A 22,852-nucleotide genomic window follows, 5' to 3' on the forward strand; every position below is an offset into this window, starting at 1 on the left:
ATCTATTTTTGCTTTCACTCTTGTTTTTTTCCTTTTTTCTTTTCTCTCCTTTTTTTTTTTTTTTAGTACCACTGGGCTTGTACCATGTTCAGCAACACCAACAACTTTTGGGGACCTCAGAGCAGCCAATGGCCAAGGGCAACAACGACGCCGAATTACATCTGTCCAGCCACCTACAGGCCTCCAGGAATGGCTGAAAATGTTTCAGGTGACATATCTGAACATAGTACTTGAAATGCTTCACTTAATTGCTGCAAAATAAGGGATTAATCATCCATAAAAATAGAAGGAAGCACTTTTACATGATATACTATGGATGAACCTTGAAATCATTCTGCCAAGTGAAAGAAGCCAAACACAAAAGACCACATGTTGATTCTCTTTATATAAAATATCCAGAATAGGCAAATCCACAGAGACAGAAAGTAGATTAATGGTTGCCTGGCAATGAGGGGAGGAGAAGGACTAACTGCCAATAGGTACAGATTTTCCTTTTGGGTGATGGAATGTTCTGGAATTGGATAGTGTCGATGTTTGCACAGCAGAGTGAATATACTGGGAAGCACTGAAGTATACACTTTAAAATGGTGAATGTTATGTGATATGTATTTCAATTTTAAAATGCTATTAAAAACAAGGGAACTCAATTTTTGAGTGTCATAATTGAGGAAGCCCAATACTTATTTGTGTAACTGTGCACTGACATTTTTTTAAATTGCTTTTTAAATAATAAGACCGACCTTCCTCTTCTCCTTTGTTTGAATTTCTGGGTTGTCTAGTTTTCTAAACTGCATTGCTTGTAAGTTAGGCATTTAAGAGTAATTTAAGAACCATGCTAGTTACAGTTAATACAGCTTCTTTTCTTCAGTGCCATGCTTGTATATGGCTTACCGTACTTGAATCCCGATTACTATATTTTAATTGTGTTTCTATTCTTTGGACATTTACAGGGAAGATTGGTTACAACCAAACCCTGAATATTATGAATTTTATAACCTAAGATAGTGATATTACATTGATTTATCTCTTCTTCCAGTAAGATAATGCATATAAATCAAGTGTTTAACAAAATACATGGCAAGGATTAAGTACTCACTCAGTTATTTGTTGTAAATAAATAATATAAATTATGTAAAGTGAAGATATGATATTAGCCTCCATACTCATGTAAAATGAATATACTACCCTACCTCTGGCTGCATGAATGGTTAGGTATTTAATCAATGCATAAGGGAATAATGGTTGATAAAGATGATACTTTATTTGACTTTTAGTGTTTCAGATTTTTAAAGTGTTCACTTTGTAAACCCTAATATTTTAAATACCTAGATGAATATGAGATAAATGTATTTTTTTATTCTGTAACTAGAAAAGTAACTTGGAGCACTATTACTTTTAAATGGATTTTTTAAATTATTTTCTACCCTTCAGGTGATTTCTGAAAAACTAGGATAACCTTTTTTTGGTTGGTAACTGAAAGATTTGAGCCTTGCTCTCAACAGGGATTAGTTTTTCCCCTGGTTGAGACGAAAGTGTCTCAAGACATTTTTCATTTTTGTAACTGAGGGGATGGGGGCACAGGACACTGCTGGTATCTAGTAAGTAGAGGCAATATAAAGGACGATCTCCATGCCAAAGAATTATCCAGCCCAGAATGTCAATGGTACTAAAGAATCTGGGTTAGAGGAATGAAAATTATAGTTTATTGTTATTAAAATGTTATAAGCCACTGCAATTACAAAGAATTTTTTTAAGTTTTCATTTTCATAGTCATTTGTTGATTAAACTTACCTTTTCCCCAAGGATTATTCCTACCCACCCCCCTGAGTTATTTTGCCTCTGGTTCATGATGGTTTGTAAAATGTTAATTCATTTTTATTTTTTCCTATGCATACCCTCAGAATTCTGAATTTTTAATTTTGTCCCATCCTTTTAAAAGGAAATCTATCCATCAATAAGAGGTGAAAATAAAACTCAGACACTTATATAGCCTTAAAAAAAATTTAAATATTTTTATCATCTCTGATTTAGCCAAAGAGGTAGGAATATGATTGTGTGTTGCCATGCTAGCACATGCATATAGTATGAACAGCATATATCATTCTGATTTCATATCACATGATTTCACTGATTTAATATTTTTATAAGAAAATGCTAACATGATTGAAAATTACACTATTAGCAGTAGTTTTATCATCACTGTAGAAAACCTCCAAAATGCTTATTTTATATGAAAAGACTTAATTCTCATCAGAAGGTAGTTCAGAGTAAGATTTACTTTTTCTGTGGTAGGGCTCATTTTTTCCAACGTTTTGGAATACCTGAATATTCTTTGCTTACTATCTGGGATATTTCGCAATTTTAAGGGGACTCTCTAATATTGATCCATAGGAAGAGGCATTTCAGCTTTATTTTAGTCAGGATATTTTAGAGACTTCATTGTATACCGTTTGCTTGTTTAGCTAGTTCATGCTTTTTAAATGAAATGTCCAAATGTTACCATATACTGTATTTCATCAAATCTGAGACACTATAGGTTTTTTTAGATGCATTCCAATTTCAGAAATGTTAATATTAAAAAAAAAAAAAACTTTTTTCAATAAGCTAAAGAATGTTAGACTAGCTTTTGGTCCTGTGAAAGAAGTAGGTACAGTGAAAAAAACTTGTTAACAGGAATAGCATGTGGAATTACCCCTGCAGGTATAGTATTTTAATTTTTTTTGTTTTTTCAGATAAATATTCTGTAGCAAAGAAATCTGTAGCAACAAAAGGTCAACTAGACAGGTACATCAGGACCTTCATCTTTTGAGTACCATGTCTGTCTCTGACACATCCAAGGCCTCATTGTTGTACACTGCCCTTTATTTTCAGGGCTGGTCCCAGAGTAACTAGAAATGATTCACTTGCCTAAAGGCTTACAGTGCTTTAATGTCTAACTTGTAGAGATATAATTTCATAATAAAGTGGGAAGTCATGAGTTGACCTATGTGAGAGAGTTGAGGGATAATTAAACTGGCATGATTTCCACAAATATGCTTTGGGGGCATTTCCTGATGACTTTTCTGTTGCATAATAAGCAATATGGGAGAGCTTGTCCCCTTACTGTTCTGCTGTTGCTCCTAAGGCAGTGATACAGCATTGTTTTGGTCCAGCTGCATCAATTCTGACAGAGTAGTCTGTACTCTGTTTATAAATTGAGTATGAACAAATGATATTCCATTTTGCATAAAAGAGGACTGAAACAGAATGCCACTGGAAAATAGAAGTGCAAATTAAAGACAAAAACCAAAAAAAAAAAAAAGAAATTTTATACCATTTGAATTTTCAGTAGCCATTGGTCCACTTTGTATGGCAGTCAGATTGATGCTTCAGATTAATTTAGGGAAGCGAGTTGGTCATTTGTTTGGCTTGTTTATATCATTCAGGTGCTAATAAATGCTTTTTCACTTAAAATTTTCAGACTAGGTAAAGAAATTAATTACATGAGCATTATTTTATATTGAAATTTGTATTCAGAAGCATCTTGAGAATAGCACAAATGACTTAGAAGGACAACTTCTTAGTTCAAATTTTGACATTGTCTCTTAAAAACAATAACTTCATTAATGTATAACCATTCTTGCCTTTATTTTCACACTCTATAAAACACATTACATTAAAAAGTTGTCAAAAGGGAGAAAACATGTACATCTGCTTAAAGTTATACTTGGAAATATATTAGAGACTCAACAAATGTTAGTTTCTTCCCTTGGTCAAGAAATAATCTTAGTGGACCTCAGAAATTTTCTCCATCTGAAAAGGGACCATTAACACTAGTTTCACAGTGTTGGTGTGAGGATCAAAGATAAAGTGATATGGAAGAACTTTAACCTTACACAGATGTCATTAGCTTTGCATTATTTTAATTAAAGCATATTTGAATTAAGCTATTTATGTACTTTGAAAAGATGTTATACTAAAAATATTTTAAAATGATAAGTATAAAATACATGTGTTTTGATATTAAAAATGGAGGAAAAACTTCTTCATTGAAAGATTTAGTTAGGTTTCATGGGAACACTTAAAAACTGTACATGTTCTCAAACCTACTTTATTTACATCTTATTCACTACTCAACAAAAGATTAAAACCCACAGGATGGTGCCAAAAATTGAATTTATTATTACTTTGAAATTGTACTTGGGACACAGTGATTTAAAAACCTTGTTTTGTGTGAAGGACTTGAAGAAAGTCATGTATTAGAGTTAGAGAAGACTAAGGGAAAATGTGATGTCTGTTTTTAACATATTAATGACTTTTGTATAAAAGTAGGAAAAGACTCATTCTTGGTTTCTTCAGAAAGTAAAACCTGAATCATGTTCTTTGAGTCAGATTTTGGCATTAAGTTAAACTTAACAATTAAAACTGGCCCACAGTAGAATGGGAGATAAGTTACTCGAATCCTGGAACTGTTCAAACAGCCTGGATAACCATGTGCTAGAGGTGCTAGAGAAGTGAATTCTTTACCACATGAAATTCAGGTGCAGTACTACCCAAGATCATAAAACAGTCTATCTAATTGGGACACTAAAGATCATCCAGACCAGTGGTTCACAAGTGCTGCTTTGAATCATATACATCAACACTGGATGAGCTATTTGTTTAAAAAATAAAATATCTTCAGCCACTGAATCAGACTCTTTGCTGTTGGGTCTTAGAACTCAGTAATTCTTGCTATCCTTGATCGGCATTTGGGAACCACTGGCCTGGACCAAGCCTCTCGCTGTGTAGGTGGGTTCTCTGAGACTCAGACTCATTAAGAGACTTCCATGTGGTTCTACAGTGAGTTTCCTGGTGAAGCCCAGGCTCTTGATTGCAGTTGAGTGCTCTTTCTACTCTTCTCTACTACCTCTATGCTCTAATTTACCTGAAATAAAACACCACTTCCATGGGGAATTTTCAAATTTGCATTTGCAATTTTGTCCTCAAATTAAAATTTACTTCTGAACCTGGGATGTTTTTCCTTTACCCTTCAATATGTTCCAACAAGACTACCATGAAAGGCCAAAGGAAGTACTTTTTTTTTTTTCCTCTTTTCCGAGATAACCACTTCTCAAGTAGCAGTAAAATAATAATTAAAAGAGTTATCCAACACTTCGCTTTTGCAGATAAACCAAGGCCTGAAGAGGTTAAATTGTAACCTAATTATAATGACAGTTATCTCCTAAAATTATTTCCTGATCCCCAATTCAGTTCTCTCTCAACTATTCTTCGTTAATGGTTGTTGTAGGTTATTTCATATACACACACGTAGTCATTAGCTGCAAGGGTTTCATGTTAATGTATATGTCCCTTGCACTTAATTGTATATATACAAAATTTGAAACCACTCTTGGAGCCAGAATCAGCAAGCAAGTCCTAGTGATACCATCAAATATAAAGAATAGAAACACTCTCTAGAGATAAAATTGAGATGACAGCATTAATCTAGAGATAGTATTTCCTGATTCTTTTGGGACTCATTTATTTATTCAATAAATATTTATTAAGCACCTTTTCTGTGCGAGGCCCTACTTGGGTGTGGTATGCAATAGTGAAAAAAACAGACAAAAAACCCTTTTTCATGAAACCTGCATTCTAGTCAGAAGGAGATGAGATGGATGGGTTTGGAACTGGTTATAATTTTAGAAAGGTTGCTCAGGGAAGGAAATAAGGAAGCAAGGCATGTGGGTATCTAGGGAAGCAATGTTCCAAGAAACAGCAAGGAAAGATGTTGTGAAACTGAGTGTGCCTGGAGTGTTTACAGCAGAGAAAGAGTGTGTATGGCAGAACAGAGTAAATAAGAGGAAAAGTAATGGGAAATTAGTATGTTGTAGGCCACCCTAAGGACTGATTTCTACTTTGGGTGAAATGGAAAGCCATTAGAAGGTTTTAAGAAGGTTTAAGACTTTAACAGTAGCACCGAGTACAGTGTGGGTAATAGAACGAAGAGCCAATGGTAGAAAACTGAAAGACCACTTAGGGAGTTACAGGAATAATGTAGGTGAGACATACTGGTAGCTCAATCCAGTGCAGTAATAGTCAGATTGTGGATATATTTTAAAGTTTAAGGCTATGAGTTCATTTGGATCAAAACCGTCTGATGGTAAAAGAGAGGGAGGAGTCAGGAATGACCAAAGACTTCTTGGCCTGAGTAACTGGTAAAATAGAGTTTATTTTACTGAAATGAGGAAGACTGTAGAAGTACAGATTTGGAGGGAAAGATCATAGACATGTTAAGTTTCAATTACATATCCAAAAATAGATGTTTAAAAAGCAACAACATATACAGGTCTGAAGTTCAGGAAGGACTCCAGGCTGGAGAGAGGAAAGCTGTTTTTATGGTCCAGATCTTTGTTTAGAATCACCAAAGAGATGTGATTTTAACCAATAGAACTGTTGAATATGTATGGTCAGTGGAAACAGTCTCATTTTCTTATGCTGCTCATCTTTATCAGTTTTTAATAAACTAACACAAAGTAACATCTACTGAGTGTATATATAATTTAAATTAAGACATTTTAAATTGTCTTGGATTCTTATTAAAGATTCTTTAATATAAAATAAAAATGCATTGTTTCAAATCTTGTTTAGAGTCTTAGATATATTTTGTTATACAGGCATGATTTTTTTCCATGTACTTTTTCTTAAATATATGGAAATTTCTGACACAGTTTCAAATACTTAGCTAAGGTCTGAATTAGATGTTTATCATCTATTCGTCTGTCCTGTCTTCTTTAATTCTACACGCTATCCTCCAAAAGCCTTGATAAAAGATATGTCTCATATATTAGCTTTTTTTTTTTTTTTTTGAGACAAAGTCTCGCTCTGTCACCCAGGCTGGAGTGCAGTAGCATGATCATAGCTCATTGCAGACTTGACCTCCTGCCACAGACCCCAAGTAGGTGGGACTACAGGCGCATTCCACCATGCCTGGCTGATTTCTTATTTTTTTATGGAGGCAGGGTCTCGTTATGTTGCCAGGCTGGTCTCAAATTCCTGAGCTCCAGTGATCCTCCTGCCTCTGCCTCCCAAAACTGCTGGGATTACAGGCATGAGCCTACACACCTGGCCTAAAGCTACATTTTAATCAAGTCAGCATAGTTATCCATCACTCAAAATGAATGTATCCTTATACTAGTGTCCATGCATTGTCTGTGATGTAGATGGAGAGGAATAGCATTTTATCAAAACCCACCTCAAATCCTGTGAGGGATGTGAATCAATAAATTAATGAGTTTGTTCTATTGATACCAAATGGAGAGACATGAGTGGAGATTGATCACTATAAGTTATGTCAAAGAGGTAAGTTTAAACCAGTATTTGAAGTTATGTAAGAGAAACCAAACAAGATAATTAAACTTCAAATTAACTGCTTTTAATTGGTCACGTGTGTACATATACATGTTTATGAGTATTTTACATTTCTATGTATAACAAATCCTCCCCCTGACCAAAAAAGGTACAAAGTAAGACTCAGGGTGAATGTTCTGGATACATGTATTTGTAGAAACAAAAGGAAGGGACACAACTGATTGGAACCTGTATTTCCTTAACATTAGGTGTTAATATGGAACATACTATGGAAATAAATACCATTGAAATGTTTTATGGTATTGCCAATTTAACACATACTTTATGATAAGAACGATGAGAAGAAGTTTATTGTAGATTCCACAGAGGTAAATACTTTAAAAAGTATTCCAAATACAGCTCCTCACATCCTTAGTATATCTCTTGTCAGTTATTACGTATTTCATGTCTTGGATCAAGTTTTCTTGTTTGGACAAGAAACGGAATGGCAAAATCCAGATCTTTTTAGCTGAAAACCTCACCTATTCTGTATTCACCCACTTCTGAAGTGGACACAATAATTCTTACAGTGGTACTTAAATCAGTATAGATTTGCAGAAACAAAGGCCTGCTTAAGAATGTTCTTTCATTTAAGTATTATGAGGTTAATTAAATGTGTGAAATTGTAACATTTTGAATTATTCACATGGCATTTTAGTTTTTCCTTTTAAGAACCATGGCTTTTCTGTGCAGGTGTTCTTCACTGGGGGGAAAATAATAATGTTTTAAGATGATCCCCTGATGTCATTTAAGGAACTCTTATTTCTGAAGCGTAATTGTGTGTTTTTGTGTTTTTATAGTGTATCTCTTTCTTACCCTCTTTTGGCCTTTGTTTATATTCTAATTTTACCACTATCAGCTACTATTTTCTATTGTTTATTGTTTTTATTGTTTATTCTATTTTCTATTGTGTATTTGTTTTCACATAACAAATCAAAGCCTGTTTAATTTGTGGAAGACACTTGTCAAATGTGTAATATATCCAGTTACTAATTTTTCTCTGAATGATGTTGCTCGTCTCCTTTCAGATGATGCCTTATTAAAACCATCTAATTTTATGGTGCTCACTAGAAAGAATGTAGAGAAATTGTCAAAATTTTCTATTATTTACTCAGTAACCCAAAATGATGTTTCTGGAATAAAATTTTGGCTTCTCAGTTAGTGACTTGGTGGTAGATGAACATATAGCGATTATAATAATGTAATGAAAAACTATTTTTCTGTCAAACATAATTTTTTTAAAACCTTTTACAAAATAAAAGTGGTTGGTAAGCGATGAAATTAAATGCATTCTTCAATGCCTTGTGGAAAAAATGTCACTGTAAGGAGCCACTTTTTTTACAATTCTACCTTGTTCAACTATGGTTGTGTGTAGATGTGAGTTTTCCTTTATAAGCCTATAATTTGGGACATCTGTTAACACAAAATTTCTAATTTCTAATTCTCTTTGATAGAGCTGGAGCGGACCAGAGAAATTGCTTGCTTTAGATGAACTCATTGATAGTTGTGAACCAACACAAGTAAAACATATGATGCAAGTGATAGAACCCCAGTTTCAACGAGACTTCATTTCATTGCTCCCTAAAGAGGTAAAGATTATCAATTACATTCTTCATTGGGTGTTATTTGAATATATAACTCAACAGCTACCACCTTTAAACATTGTTATGCTAATTATTGTATTCAGTATTGTCAGTTTGACACTCTTAATTAGTGGTAAAGAGGGCTGTAAATTGATACATTGCCATGACTTAATAATGTCATTGTCAGATTAAAGTATGCATGTGGACTAAGTAACTCTTTTCCACTACTTGAGTAAGTCATATATATGAGAGTAACTATTGAGTTTCACTAATTTGATTATTTATTTACCAATATTTTTTTGCTGGGTTATTTGAAGCCCAGCCTTTAGTTATCTTGGTATATTCATTATAGTAGATTTTTTAAAATTCTGACCTTATTAAAATAGCAATATTTTTTCTCTTATTTTATTGTATATCTTAAGTCCCTTCAAGACCAATAGTTTTATGATTCTGTTGAATTCTAGTTCTCTGGTACTTACATTGTGTAATTATTTTAAATACAAATATAATTTCACGTGTGTATATTTTTCTAATCATTCTCCTCCCCATCTCCATTACACAAATACAGATATCCCATACTAATTACATGCTAACAGCACTTCTTTGGGAATTATTTATGCCTATTTCTTTTTATATTTTTATGTAAGCTGAAACTATCATAGACTGATTATATGGGCATTCATAACTATTATATGGGCATTCATAACTATAAATAAGGCATAGTTTAGATACAGTTCCTTTGTTGATATTATAGACCTAGTAATTTTATTTTGTCAGTGAACAGAAATATTATAACATTAAATAATCAGCATCACCATGATTTATATTTTCGTAAGTCATATGCGTATGCCACTAGTTATATATCAGCTAAGAATACAATATAAAATACTAGTATACCATTTCAAATGATCCTGAAACTTCAAATTTGAACAGAAAAGGAATCATTTTTTAAGATTATCATTCTAAATATCCTAATGGTATTAAAGGTAGTCCCAATTAGAATTGCATGTTGGATATGAATAAAATAGTTGTATCATATTTAATGCATGGAACTAAGCATAACTCCAGCAAAGAGCAAAGTGTAGAAAATCTCTTCTTCCTGAAATGTGTTTTCTACTGAGTGCTTTTTAAAAATGACGTTGGCCCAGAAGAAAATTTTTAGTTTTGCTAACTCGTTCTAAAACTGAATCCTTTGAATAGATTTAGCTTATGAAAGTGACATCAGCTCTCTTTGCTTCCAGAAGGGCATTAATAATGGGAAACATTTACATAAGTATTTGACTGAAAGTGATTTTCTTCACCTTTGATATATTCTTCGTAGTTTTCTTAGTGATATTCTCCGTATTTTAGAGGGTATCACTTTGGTTAAAAGGCAGACTTTCTCATTTCATTTTTTTCTCTTGTTTCTAATAATGGTGAAGTTTTTGGTTTGTTTTGCTTTATTTGAATTTCCATAATAACTTCTTAACACACAAAATGTGGTTTAAGATCAGAATATGAAAGTATTTTGAAAAATCTAAGAATTAAAAACAAATAATCAATAACCAGGGTAAATCCAATAAAGATTCTCTCGGTTTAAGTGTTCTTTTAGGGACTGCCTGGGGAAAAAGAAGTGAAATTAGTTAGATAGGAGACTAAGGGAGAGCCTTGGTTTAGCATATCATCTGTGTTTCCCTCTTGTTTTCAACTACCAGGAAAAACATTTCCTGTTTTGAAAAATGCTTGTCTATGTGGATAAATAATGGTATAGAAAATATTATCTTCTCAGAAACAAAGTATTATTATTATTTAAAACATTATTACCTTCTTGTCAGGAAATGCACTTATTTTTCTTATAATTCCTTTGGCCATATCTCAAAACTATTTACAAACATTTACTTACTAATCTCAAAAAGCTTGACAAAAGTCTCACTAGTTTCACATGAGAGGGTTGTGATGAATAACATTGTCTTTATTTTATAAGTGAATACCAGGAAAATCATAATCTTATGGTAGAGCAAAACCTGAAATTCTTAATAGAGGATTAGCCAACATTAAAGAATTTTTTTTTTTCCTTGACTAGTTTAATCCACTGAAATACAGCAAATCTGGGAAAATACTGGCTACCTTCTATGTACAACGTGGTTGTCTTTTATATAGGTTATAGAGAAAAATAAAAAATAGGAATTCTTACAGAGTTGGACAAGGAAGAGATAATTATCTGAAATAGGTTTCAATTCAAGAACTTTTCTCTGGCAGAAGTGGTCTTTAGGAAGAAATACTTATCTGGGTTTTACCTTTAAAACAAATGAATAGAAAACTGCATTAACTGGACCATTTGACTTGGCTATAAGAAACCCGTAACTCCCTACCATAGTGGTTGGATAGACAGAGTCTCACTCTGTTGCCCAGGCTAGGGTGCAGCAGATGATCATAGTTCACTACAGCCTCAAACTCCTAGGCTCAAACGATTCTCCTACCTTAGCCTCTTGAGTAGCCACCACACTTGGTTAATTTTTTGGGGGGGTGGGGGTGGGCGTAGGGGGGATGTCCCTTTTATGAGAGTACTAATTCCATTCATGAGGACTCCAACCTCATGACCTAATTATTTTCCAAACACCTCACTTCCTACATTGAGGGTTAGGATTTCAACATGAATTTGAGGGAATATAGACATTCAGTCCATTTCAGAGCCCTACATGACAAAACCTTGCTTCCTTTGAGGGAACTGGTATACTCCCTCATAATAGTAAGAATCATGCAACTAATTGCTATTTTCTTTTTGGCTTGGCAGTTTAATTCAAAACCTTGTAAGACATAACCTTGTTGACAGCATATTTGTGCTCTACTTTTTCTCTAGTTTAACCTTCTTTTCTAATTTTTTAATTTGTATTTTTTTGTTTTGCTTTGTGTATTTTCTGTATTGCTTAGATGTTTTGATGGAACTGGCTAGATGGAAATAGGCAAACATTTAATAAGTGGAAGTTGTTGGTTGAGTTAGGGTCTTCACTACTTTTAAGGAAGGTGTGCCAGCAACCTATAGAGTTAGCACTTCAGCTTTCTTTAGCGCCTTAGGATTTCTTTATGTTTCTCTTTAATGCACTGGACTAGATGATCTCATAATCGCTATTATGCTGGAAATTTTACCTGGCGATTTGGGGATGTACTTTTGAAATCTAAGCTATTCTTGATTTGTTGTTTCCTAGTCTTTAAGATCCATTGACTATTTCTGTATATTACCTGATTTCTACTTTAGTTAGGTAACTAAAGAAAAGAATAGACTTTTTCTGTTTTTAGATAAATATCTTGGTCATTAATTAGCTCTTTTGCACAAATATTTTTGTGCCTGATAACTTCTATGTTAAATTACAATTACACACAGACTAATAATGGTAACATCACATTACTGCTATACTGACACAAAGTGAACTTGCTTAGGCTTTGATTAATTGCTAATTCCCAAATTAAGTAGCTTTTGGAATATCTGTTAAGTACAATATTGAGATTACATATGTGTGAGTATTGTTGAATATAGTTACACCTTTTTATTTTAAACAACTCAGCTTCTCTGCATAATACTGGTCTTCTCTGATATACCAAAAGTAATTATTTCACAAAAAGTTTTTCACTATCATTCATCAGTAGTAGTAGTAAACTGAATACCGGCTGGTTGGAGTATTTTGTATACACAGTATTTACTGAGTATACTGAATATATAATATTCAACAAATACATAGTAAATATGTAATTAATGGTGAGTTTTTGCTGCTGCTGTTGTTGAGGCAGAATCTTGCTCTGTCACCCAGGCTGGAGTGTAGCGACGTGATCTTGACTCACTGCAACCTCCACCTGCCGGATTCAAGTGATTCTTATGCCTCAGCCTCCCGAGTAGCTGGGATTATAAGTGTGCACCACCACACCTGGCTAATTTTTGTATTTTTAGGAGAGATGGGGTTTCACCACATTGGCCAAGCTGGTGTCAAACTTCTGGCCTCAAGTGATCCACCTACCTCGGCCTCCCAAAGTGTTGGTATTACAGGAGTGAGCCACTACACCAGCCCATGATGAATTCCTTATATATGTAAAGTCATTGGGAAAGCATAATCTATATTATATAATTTATATTTAGCATCAAAAATAATTAAAATTGTGCTTTTACTCCCTCTATGACCCTTGACCCTTTAATGGATAATTTGTTTTAGTTCTTGTCATTTAGTTCATGTGAAAACTGAACTTAATTGCTCTATTTAAATTGTTTTCCTTGTATCATAATTTAAAATTTTATGTGATATGTGAGGCTATTTGAATAAACAGTCAGAGGCTTTAATTCTCCTTCTCTTTTTTTTTCTCTTTATTTTTCCTCTTTATTTGAACTGACACACTGAAAAAAATTAATAGTTTACAAGTATTATAAACAAAATTTTTAAATCAGTGGTATACCAAAGAGTTAGCTCAAATATACAACTCTGTGTGGCCCATCAAGAAGATCCTTATAAGTAATGTAAAGTAATTAGAACCCAATTACTTTTATATGTCTATGGAATGGTTTAATAATTGTCCCTCTTTGTCATTTACAGTCAAGGGTGTAAGTGTTTCAAAAGTTCATTATAATAAACACTTTGATTTGAAGACTATTAACTATGATATATATCAATCAGAAATGATCTGAAGTCATACCACACAGAATATATAAAAATCATTTCTTGTCTGTCAGGCAAGCATTTAGGTCCTATCTTCAGTGAATTTGCATTGTAGTAGGATAGAGAACAAAGTTACACAACTAATAACATTTTTTAAAAAAAAGAATTATTAAGTTGAGGCTCACAGAGCAAGGCAAGAGCAGAGACAGAGAGCTTTAATAAGTAGTCCTTGAAGAGGTAAAGGGTAGAGTGAAGTTCATAAAAACCATAAGGTGTGTGTGTGTTTTTTATCTGGTATATATTTGTTAGGACTGAAGTTACTGCCTTTCATAATTTTAAAAATCAGAGTGCAGAATTATATTTATCAAGTATCTCATCCTGTGGAAAATAATTAACTTATATAATATATATATTTATTTAAATATGGGTATTATACTATGCATTTGTTTCTTAGTTGGCACTCTATGTGCTTTCATTCCTGGAACCCAAAGACCTGCTACAAGCGGCTCAGACATGTCGCTATTGGAGAATTTTGGCTGAAGACAACCTTCTCTGGAGAGAGAAATGCAAAGAAGAGGGTAAGGTTCAAAATTGCATAGAGAATATGTTTATACTTTGAAAAGCAGAGTAGAAAACAAGTAGAAAAAATTAAAATAATATTCACCTACTTATAATAAAATCCACAGATTATTCTACACATTGAAATGACCCAAATCTTACAGCTAACCCCAGTAGAATTAATAAACAATGAAAAAGTCAAGATGAGGATGATTTAAAGGAAACCCCAAAATTACATTTCCAATTAAATATCCAACTATTTAGTATTAATTAATTGTTTCCATAAATGTTGATTGAACACCTCCTATGAGCCAGACATTTCTTCAAGGTGGGGGATATAGCAGTGAACTGAAGTTCTCTTTCTATCATGGAGCTTATGTTCTTGAAACCTGTTTTTTTCCTTAGTAGAGGAATAGTTATCCTTTGTATTGGGAGAACTGTTTTGTTGTTTTTGTTGTTGTTGTTTTCCCCAGCGGACATCCAGAAAAATATTTTTGAAAAAATATAAAAGTATAATGTGCCTCAGAAGCAGATTTTTTTAGAAAGAATCATAGAGCGTGATGCAGGTACTCTATAGGTGGTCATTCCCTTCATGGTGGTTATAGTCAAGTGGGAAGCATTGGTGGTTAGTCCAGTTAATAAAGGTTTGAGGTAAAGATCCAGGATACTTGGTTTCTCATCCTGCTTTTCACCTCTGTAGGACTTGGATTAATCAGTGAAATCTTCCTTCTTAAGTATCTGTATACATAAAGTGGGATTAATCTCTGCCTTCCCTTCTCCCATACAATCATTTTTTTAATGATCTTTTAAAAATTTTGATAACATACATGTAATTTATCAGTTTAACCATTTTTATATGTACATTTCAGTGGCATTAAGTACATTCACGTTGTTCTGCAACTATCACTGTCATCTGTGTTCAGAACTTCATCTTCCTCATGTGAAACTCCATGCTCCGTGTTATAACTCTCCATTATTCCTCTCCACAGCCTCTGGCAACCACCCTTTTACTTTCTGTCTCTGTGAGTTTGACTACTCTAGGTACCTCATATAAGTGAAATCATACAATATTTTTCCTTTTGTAATCAGCTTATTTCACTTAGCATAATGTCTTCAAGGTTCATCCATGTCATAGCATGTGTCAGAATTTCCTTTATTCCATTGTGTGTATGTATCTAATGCTACATTTTGTTTATCCATCTGTCGACGGGCCCTTGGATTGCTTGCACCTTTTAGTTATTATAAATCATCCTGCTATGAACATAGGTGTACAGATAACTGTTTAAGGTTCTGCCTTTAATTGTTTTGCTTATGTATCCAGAAATGGAATTGCTAGATCATATGTTAATTCTGTGTTTGTTTGGGGAACCACCAGACTATTTTCCATAGCAGCTGCACCATTTGCACAAGCATTCCAATTTCCTCACATCTTCTCCAGCATCTTTTAGAATCATTTTGAGAAAGAAATGAAATAGTGAATACAAAAATATGCCATATAACATGCAAACTTTACATTATTGCTACATACTGTGATAACGGTATTAGAAATTGGACAGTGTCTTACATTTCAGTGGTTTTGAGCAGAGAGAAAGATGGAATACTTTATAAAATGTATAATTGTTATTGTTGGTGAAGGCAATTTACTCTTGACCTGTAACACTTCAGGGATTGATGAACCATTGCACATCAAGAGAAGAAAAGTAATAAAACCAGGTTTCATACACAGTCCATGGAAAAGTGCATACATCAGACAGCACAGAATTGATACTAACTGGAGGCGAGGAGAACTCAAATCTCCTAAGGTAACTGAACTCTGCACAATGTAACAGAAACCATTAATCAGTGTTAGTACCTAGTGTACTATTTCACTTCTTGGCAAACTGTATAATTTGACACTCCTCTTCTGTGGAAAGAAAACCATATATTTTAAAATAACTGAAAGTATTACTGACAGTATTCTTTTATTGCTAATTAATCTGACAACTAATTGTGCTTGAACAAAAGATAAGTTAAACTGAGTATCTTTTTATCTTACTTAAATGAAAATCTCTCAATATCCTGCTGAATTGTACTGTGTCATACACATTCTACCTGAGAATTTGCTGCCTTCTCTGATCACATAGTCCAAACGTGATTTTTTGAGGAGTGTCTGTGTTTTGGTATTGGTGGCTTTTGTGTGTCTTATTTTTATAAATTGAAGCATAATTCTGGTTTTCTGTCTTAAAACATTTCAAATATATAAAGAATGGTAAGAACACTTTAAATTATTGGGCATATTTTTACAACTGGAAGAAAATTTGAGGAGACATTGTGATACTAATATATATATGTTACAGATTTGTTTTGTTTTGAGAATGCTAATAATTGTTACTCTTTGTGGTTAATAGATGCTTATTTTGTTCTTGTGTGTCAAAGTTGTAAAATTAGAGGCATATTCTTCTGGTTTGAACAGATAAAAAAGATTACTGTCAAATACATTGGTGTTCGAACCATCTTCATGAGGTCTTGATGCAGTAAAACTTTAATAGTTGATGTTTTGAGTATAAATAATAGATTGTGGAAACAATAAAATGTTTAATTCTGGATTCGTCAGCCAGGAAAAATAATGCTTTATATTTTATATAAATTATAATTCTAGAGATAGACTACAAATTACCATTCCTGTTTGTGCCTTCATTTTTCTCTTGACCAGTATTTTAAAGAACATAATTTAATTAACATATTTCTAATCTGTACATCTATCTTATAGGTGCTGAAAGGACATGATGATCATGTGATTACATGCTTACAGTTTTGTGGTAACCGAATAGTTAGTGGTTCTGATGACAACACTCTAAAAGTTTGGTCAGCAGTCACGGGCAAAGTAAGTTTACTCCCTCTATACTTCACAAAGTCACAATTTCGTGTGTAGCATTGCAAGTTGCAACTGGAAAAAAGAAAACCAGAATTCATTCTTGATTCTCAATTATTTGGATAGCAAATATCAGAGCTCGTAACTTAGCTTTCTCCCCCATATTTATGAAAGTCAATGGCATGAGGATGATGATGTTTCTCACGATAGAAGTTTCATTAATTTTTTTCATTTACATAGTTTGTGACAGATATTTTAACATTTTCAAGGGTGCTTTATATTTTTCTTGGCTCAATTTTTCCCCACTTTTATTTACTGTCTAAGTTATACCTCATTACTTTGTAATGTTTTTCAAAGGTATGGTTGAGGGATATTTATTTTTCCTTATGAACTGCTTTGTTGATAACCTACCTATAGTTTAGAACTTAATAAATCATGTTAATTTATACTTATCTCAAACCCTTGTGAGATGAGAGTGGACTAGGCATTTAAATGTAAGTTTGAAGAAAAAAATAGCCCAAGCAATCAGCTTGACTGTGTACCATATCATACCTTAATGATTCTCTAGCAAATATTTATTTGTATCTGTCCAGTAGAGAATATTTTCATGAATTAAGTAATTGCCACCTAAAAAATAACAGAAGAGAGTATGAAAACAAAAAAAAAAAAATCCATGTTTTTTAAAATGTCTTTTACCGTGGTGCTTCTTGGCAAGTATCTTATAAATACGCCAAGTCAGATGTTAAAATTTTTTAAAGCAGCTTTGTATTTCCATAGTGTAATATTAGTTTGGGATTTATTTCAGGGCTTTAATGTCTGTCTTTACTTGTCTAGAAGTAGCTTCACTGGCTCCTAACTACTGCCCTGGGGCAGATTCAGATGAAATGTGGTATGTAGCCACACCCAATACTGTTGGCATACTTTCATTGAATCTATTCCCGTGGAAGAAACCCAGTTGCAATTTAAGTATTATTTCATCAAAGAGACCAGAGCTATCATAATTGCTTTCATATCATGTTTCCTTTTTATTATATCATATTTTATATCATATGTTTGCTTTCTACATGTTCCTCAATTGCTTGTGCTTATATAAATTTATAATGCTTTGAATAAACAAAACTATAAATAGTGGTGGGATCATTTTATACGGATGTGTAAAATAATATTTTCTGAAGAGCTAAATTGAATAAATAACTTTACTCCAAATTTTAATGAGCTATTAAATTTTATTTAAATCACTTTTCCTTTCTACCCAAAAGTAATCATCTTAAGTGTTTTTCCAGTGTCTGAGAACATTAGTGGGACATACAGGTGGAGTATGGTCATCACAAATGAGAGACAACATCATCATTAGTGGATCTACTGATCGGACTCTCAAAGTGTGGAATGCAGAGACTGGAGAATGTATACACACCTTATATGGGCATACTTCCACAGTGCGTTGTATGCATCTTCATGAAAAAAGGTAAGGGAAAATCTTATTGTGGTTGGGACTTCTTCCTCTATTATTTGTGAATTTGGGCCCTTTCTGTATAGAGTTACTGAAATAGTGACAATGAACTCTTAAATTACATTTAATTATTAGACTTCAGGTGGTTCTATTCTAGGAAAGCCATAGCGTTTTGTCTTAAAATTGGGGATTGTCTATAAGTTTCCTTTTTCATTTGCTAGTGTTGTCGGCTTCCTCTTTGAAGCTCTCTACTCTCTAATCCTTTTTATTGTTCTGTATCTTTGATGACTCATCATGTTCAAGCAGAAATCATTTTTTCTCTCTCTTTTTTTGATATTCTTATTTCTGCAAGTGGGACAAATTCAGGCTTCAAGCGTCTGAGCCTTTTTAAATTACTTACCCACCTTACACCCACCCTATCTCTAAGTCTAGGCAAAAGCTGAGGCCTGTGAGTAATTTGTTCTCTCATTCTGAACTAGTGTCACAACTTTCTAACTTGGTCATCTTACATTTTATACAGCTGACATACAGTCCTTTTATAATTATGATAGTGTCACTGCCCAGTTCTTAAGTGTTTGTGAGCCTACTGTTGACTAACGAATTAAGGAAGAAATCCTCAATCCAGTTTTCAAAATGGTGTCTGCCAAACTGGATTGCTTGACTTTTTCTTCTCAGTGCCTTTGCTGTTACTTTTATCTCCTCCTGTAAAGCCCTCCTATTAAAATCCTATCTTTCTGTTATCTTCATCATACCCCTGTTAAACAAGTGTGATTTCTACCTCATTTGTCAAAAAAGGTCTCTCTGAAAGGTCCTTACAGTGAATCAATGGCAGTCTTTACCTTTAATTCTGTCTATAGCATCTTCTTATATTAAGAACCATTACATTAAGCAGATTTCACACCAGATTTGTAATATGTGAAAAGGAGTACCTTTTCAATTGTCATTTATATTTACTTTGAGCAGTGTGCTGTACTGTTAAAATTTGGGGGATGAGTATCAAGAGACCTTGTATTCCAGTTTCCATTATGTTCTGACTTAAATCTCTCAACCCTTTAATTTTCTACTTTTTCAAATATGGAAACTGTGATATTTCTTTATCTCTTCAGAATGACATAAGGATACCTGAGTTTTCAGCTTTGTTTTGTAATCCAAAAGTGATTACAGGATTTGCATATTGCTCTGGTTTTCAGGAGAGTGTAGCACTAATGTTGAACCACATGTTTAAGGGATAGCCAGTGTTTTTGAAGATGTACATATCTTTTAAAATCCATTAAGGGATAGCCATTGTTTTTGAAGATGTACATATCTTTTAAAATCCATATCTCAATATTTTTATAGCCTACTGCATATTTACAAATCTAATCATTAAAAGCATAAGCAGCCTGTGTTTGAGGACATGTCTAAAACTGGTTAATTTTTACTGGAATGTATAGTGTAAACACAAATCTGCAGCTGTTTAAATTCCAAATTCTGACTTGTTTTGTTGTATAACCTTTATTGAATTTTTTACCTAATCACAAGGGAATATATGCATCCATAATTGAAATTTTGGAAAATGGCAAAGAACATAAAGAAGAAAGTTTAAATTCTTTAAACTACTACCACCTAGAGTTCTCCCATTAACATTTTATACATATGCCCACATTAACATTTTATTTCTAAAATCAAAATCTTATTGTATATATTTAGAGGCAGCTACTGCTGCTTTTTAAAAAAATACAGTACAGTGGTTTTCAAACTCAGTCCCACAGAACCTCGAGGTGCTGGAACTAAGGTCCACAGGTCAGGGAACCAAGCATGAGGCATTCTAGGCTTCCCAACTTCCCATTCCCTTATTGTATGTTTATATACCAAGGTTTTACATAGGATTTCTTTTGACAAGAGTTGTTCCTGTGTGAGAAAAAAAAAGCTAAAAAACCTTGACTAAATCTATCATGTTTTCTCATATTATTAAAAATTCTAAACATGGGTTTTTTTGTTTTGTTTTGTTTTGTTTTTCTGTTTTTCCCTCTGCAGAGTTGTTAGCGGTTCCCGAGATGCCACTCTTAGGGTTTGGGATATTGAGACAGGCCAGTGTTTACATGTTTTGATGGGTCATGTTGCAGCAGTCCGCTGTGTTCAATATGATGGCAGGAGGGTTGTTAGTGGAGCATATGATTTTATGGTAAAGGTGTGGGATCCAGAGACTGAAACCTGTCTACACACGTTGCAGGGGCATACTAATAGAGTCTATTCATTACAGGTAAGATCTCTTATCTCTCCCTTAAATGCTCTCCTGATGAATCATAAGGTTGTTTTACTCAGATAATCGCTGTCAAATTGCTGCTCCAGTACAATCCAAAAAAGATTAACCAGATTATTCTGCTGTTTTTATATACGTTAAAATTGGCATGAAGGAAATGTAAATTTCAAAATTATTTAGATGCTTTCAATTTTCTGTGATCTATTTCTCCTCTAAATACAAATATTTGTCTTGTAACCTGACACTTTGGGACTCTAAGGTTTGCTATATTAATTAATGGTTAAATAGTCTCATAGGAGAGTAACCTGGATTTTAAGAAACTCCTTTGCAGAGGATTAATATGGCCCAAAGCTGCCCCTTTGCTTTGATAGCTGAAAGTTGAGGGACCGTGTAATTGTGATTCCATCCCCATTCAAAGTGGAAATAGATATTTCTGCATAAAGCACTCTACTGTCCCAGGCCCACTGATCTGTAGTCATAAAGAAGTAAAGTTGACTAAACGGATTTTTTTTTTGGTTTACATTTCAAGCCCATATCCTTGAAAACATTGCCATATTTTAAGATCATTGACTAGATGAATAGGAAGTTTAGAATATGAATCTTGTTTTGTTTCCAGAAAGGCAACATTTTCAATGTAAAAATATTTCCTACAGCCTATATAGTTTATTTATCAGTTATTGCCCATTAATGTTCAGCAAATTAGTACATAATCTTAGTACTGTCAATTCTGTTCTTAGGATATTTGTTTCTTTGTTGAAGGAATATTGTCCATGTCATGAAATACTGACAATATGATAAAGATGTTTGCTAAATTAGAAAAGGTGATGAATTTGGAGGAAGGGGAATTGGCTGCACCTGTTTGTGATATGCTCAGAAGCTTAATGAATATAATATTCTAATTTAAATAACCCCATTTGATTGAGAAAAGAGGTAGCCACATTATTATATAGAAATGATAAATTGTTATTGACTTTTGGTGTAGCTGGGAAGCTGGAGAAGAGGTGGTATGTAGTTTGCTTTTGATAACAAAATGCCACCTCTTCTGATTCCAGATACAATTATCTTTTGGCACATTTCCTAATTAGCATTAGGTTGTTATAAATGAAATTTTATTTTACACACGGTTTTTAATGGAACTTACTTTTGAACATCACGAAAGTTATCTCTAGCCCTTCCTTTTCATGCCTTAAGTGCTGATAAGCACTCCGTTTATCATAAGCTATGTCATTAGTCTCAGCTTCCTAGTGGGAAGGAAAACTCAAATAGCAATTCTCTGAGTCATCCATGATATATAGCTAGGTGGGGCCAGATGATTTGAAAATTAATATATTGTTCATTTTAGGTGCTTTGTTTTCATTTTAAGTTGCTTCTGCATCTAGTTTGAAGCAGCTTGGCATAAAGACCAACCTTTCTGATAGAAAGATGTGAGAACATACATTGTAGAATGGCTTGGCATGCACTTTATCCTCATTGCCACTTTACCTTAGTACCTCATTTTGTTCCTGGCATTACCTATTTCCCATTCTCTTCCCCCTTTCCTACTAGGATTAAGGTCAGTAATTGATATGAAGAGTATCCGTACTTCTATTCTAATAAACTGTGTCTTTTGTAGTTTGATGGTATCCATGTGGTGAGTGGATCTCTTGATACATCAATCCGCGTTTGGGATGTGGAGACAGGGAATTGCATTCACACGTTAACAGGGCACCAGTCGTTAACAAGTGGAATGGAACTCAAAGACAATATTCTTGTCTCTGGGAATGCAGATTCTACAGTTAAAATCTGGGATATCAAAACAGGACAGTGTTTACAAACATTGCAAGGTAAGTATTAGTTACGTTTAGTTTTGTTCATTAAAAATGAGATCATTATTTCAACGGAAATATGGAACTTTAGCATTACAAAAAGAGTCAACCTCATAAGGAATGGTTACTTCAGAAAAGTTTATGCATATTTTCACCCTGACTTACAGAACTAGTCTGCTTCTGAGGAAATGTTTTGAACTGTGTTTTTAATATATAATATAAAATTGTTTAATCACTTCCTGCATGTTCAATTGACTCTACTTAACCTTTAAGAACAGTGAGAAGAAAGATCTTGGCTATATCATAGAAGCAACATACTCATTATATTTTTTGATTGGCCATTGCATTTTGAATTTGTAGTCCAATTTTGAAG

The 22,852-nt window shown here is 33.5% G+C and overlaps 1 protein-coding gene across 6 annotated transcripts in view; it reads left to right on the forward strand.

Annotated features, from left to right (window-relative positions):
- The window catches only part of FBXW7 (F-box and WD repeat domain containing 7), a 216,732-nt gene that overhangs the window by 191,294 nt on the left and 2,586 nt on the right, over window positions 1–22,852 (forward strand). For all 6 annotated transcript variants that reach the window (XM_023227650.2, XM_023227608.2, XM_023227614.2 and 3 more), the window contains 8 exons: window positions 67–208; window positions 8,826–8,960; window positions 14,028–14,151; window positions 15,797–15,933; window positions 16,881–16,994; window positions 18,266–18,447; window positions 20,449–20,674; window positions 22,287–22,497. In XM_023227650.2, the coding sequence (XP_023083418.1) occupies window positions 67–208; window positions 8,826–8,960; window positions 14,028–14,151; window positions 15,797–15,933; window positions 16,881–16,994; window positions 18,266–18,447; window positions 20,449–20,674; window positions 22,287–22,497 (1,271 nt within the window). The remainder of the gene's footprint in view (window positions 1–66; window positions 209–8,825; window positions 8,961–14,027; window positions 14,152–15,796; window positions 15,934–16,880; window positions 16,995–18,265; window positions 18,448–20,448; window positions 20,675–22,286; window positions 22,498–22,852) is intronic.

This window comes from Piliocolobus tephrosceles, chromosome 3 (genome assembly GCF_002776525.5).
Source record: "Piliocolobus tephrosceles isolate RC106 chromosome 3, ASM277652v3, whole genome shotgun sequence".
Lineage (NCBI taxonomy): Eukaryota > Metazoa > Chordata > Mammalia > Primates > Cercopithecidae > Piliocolobus > Piliocolobus tephrosceles.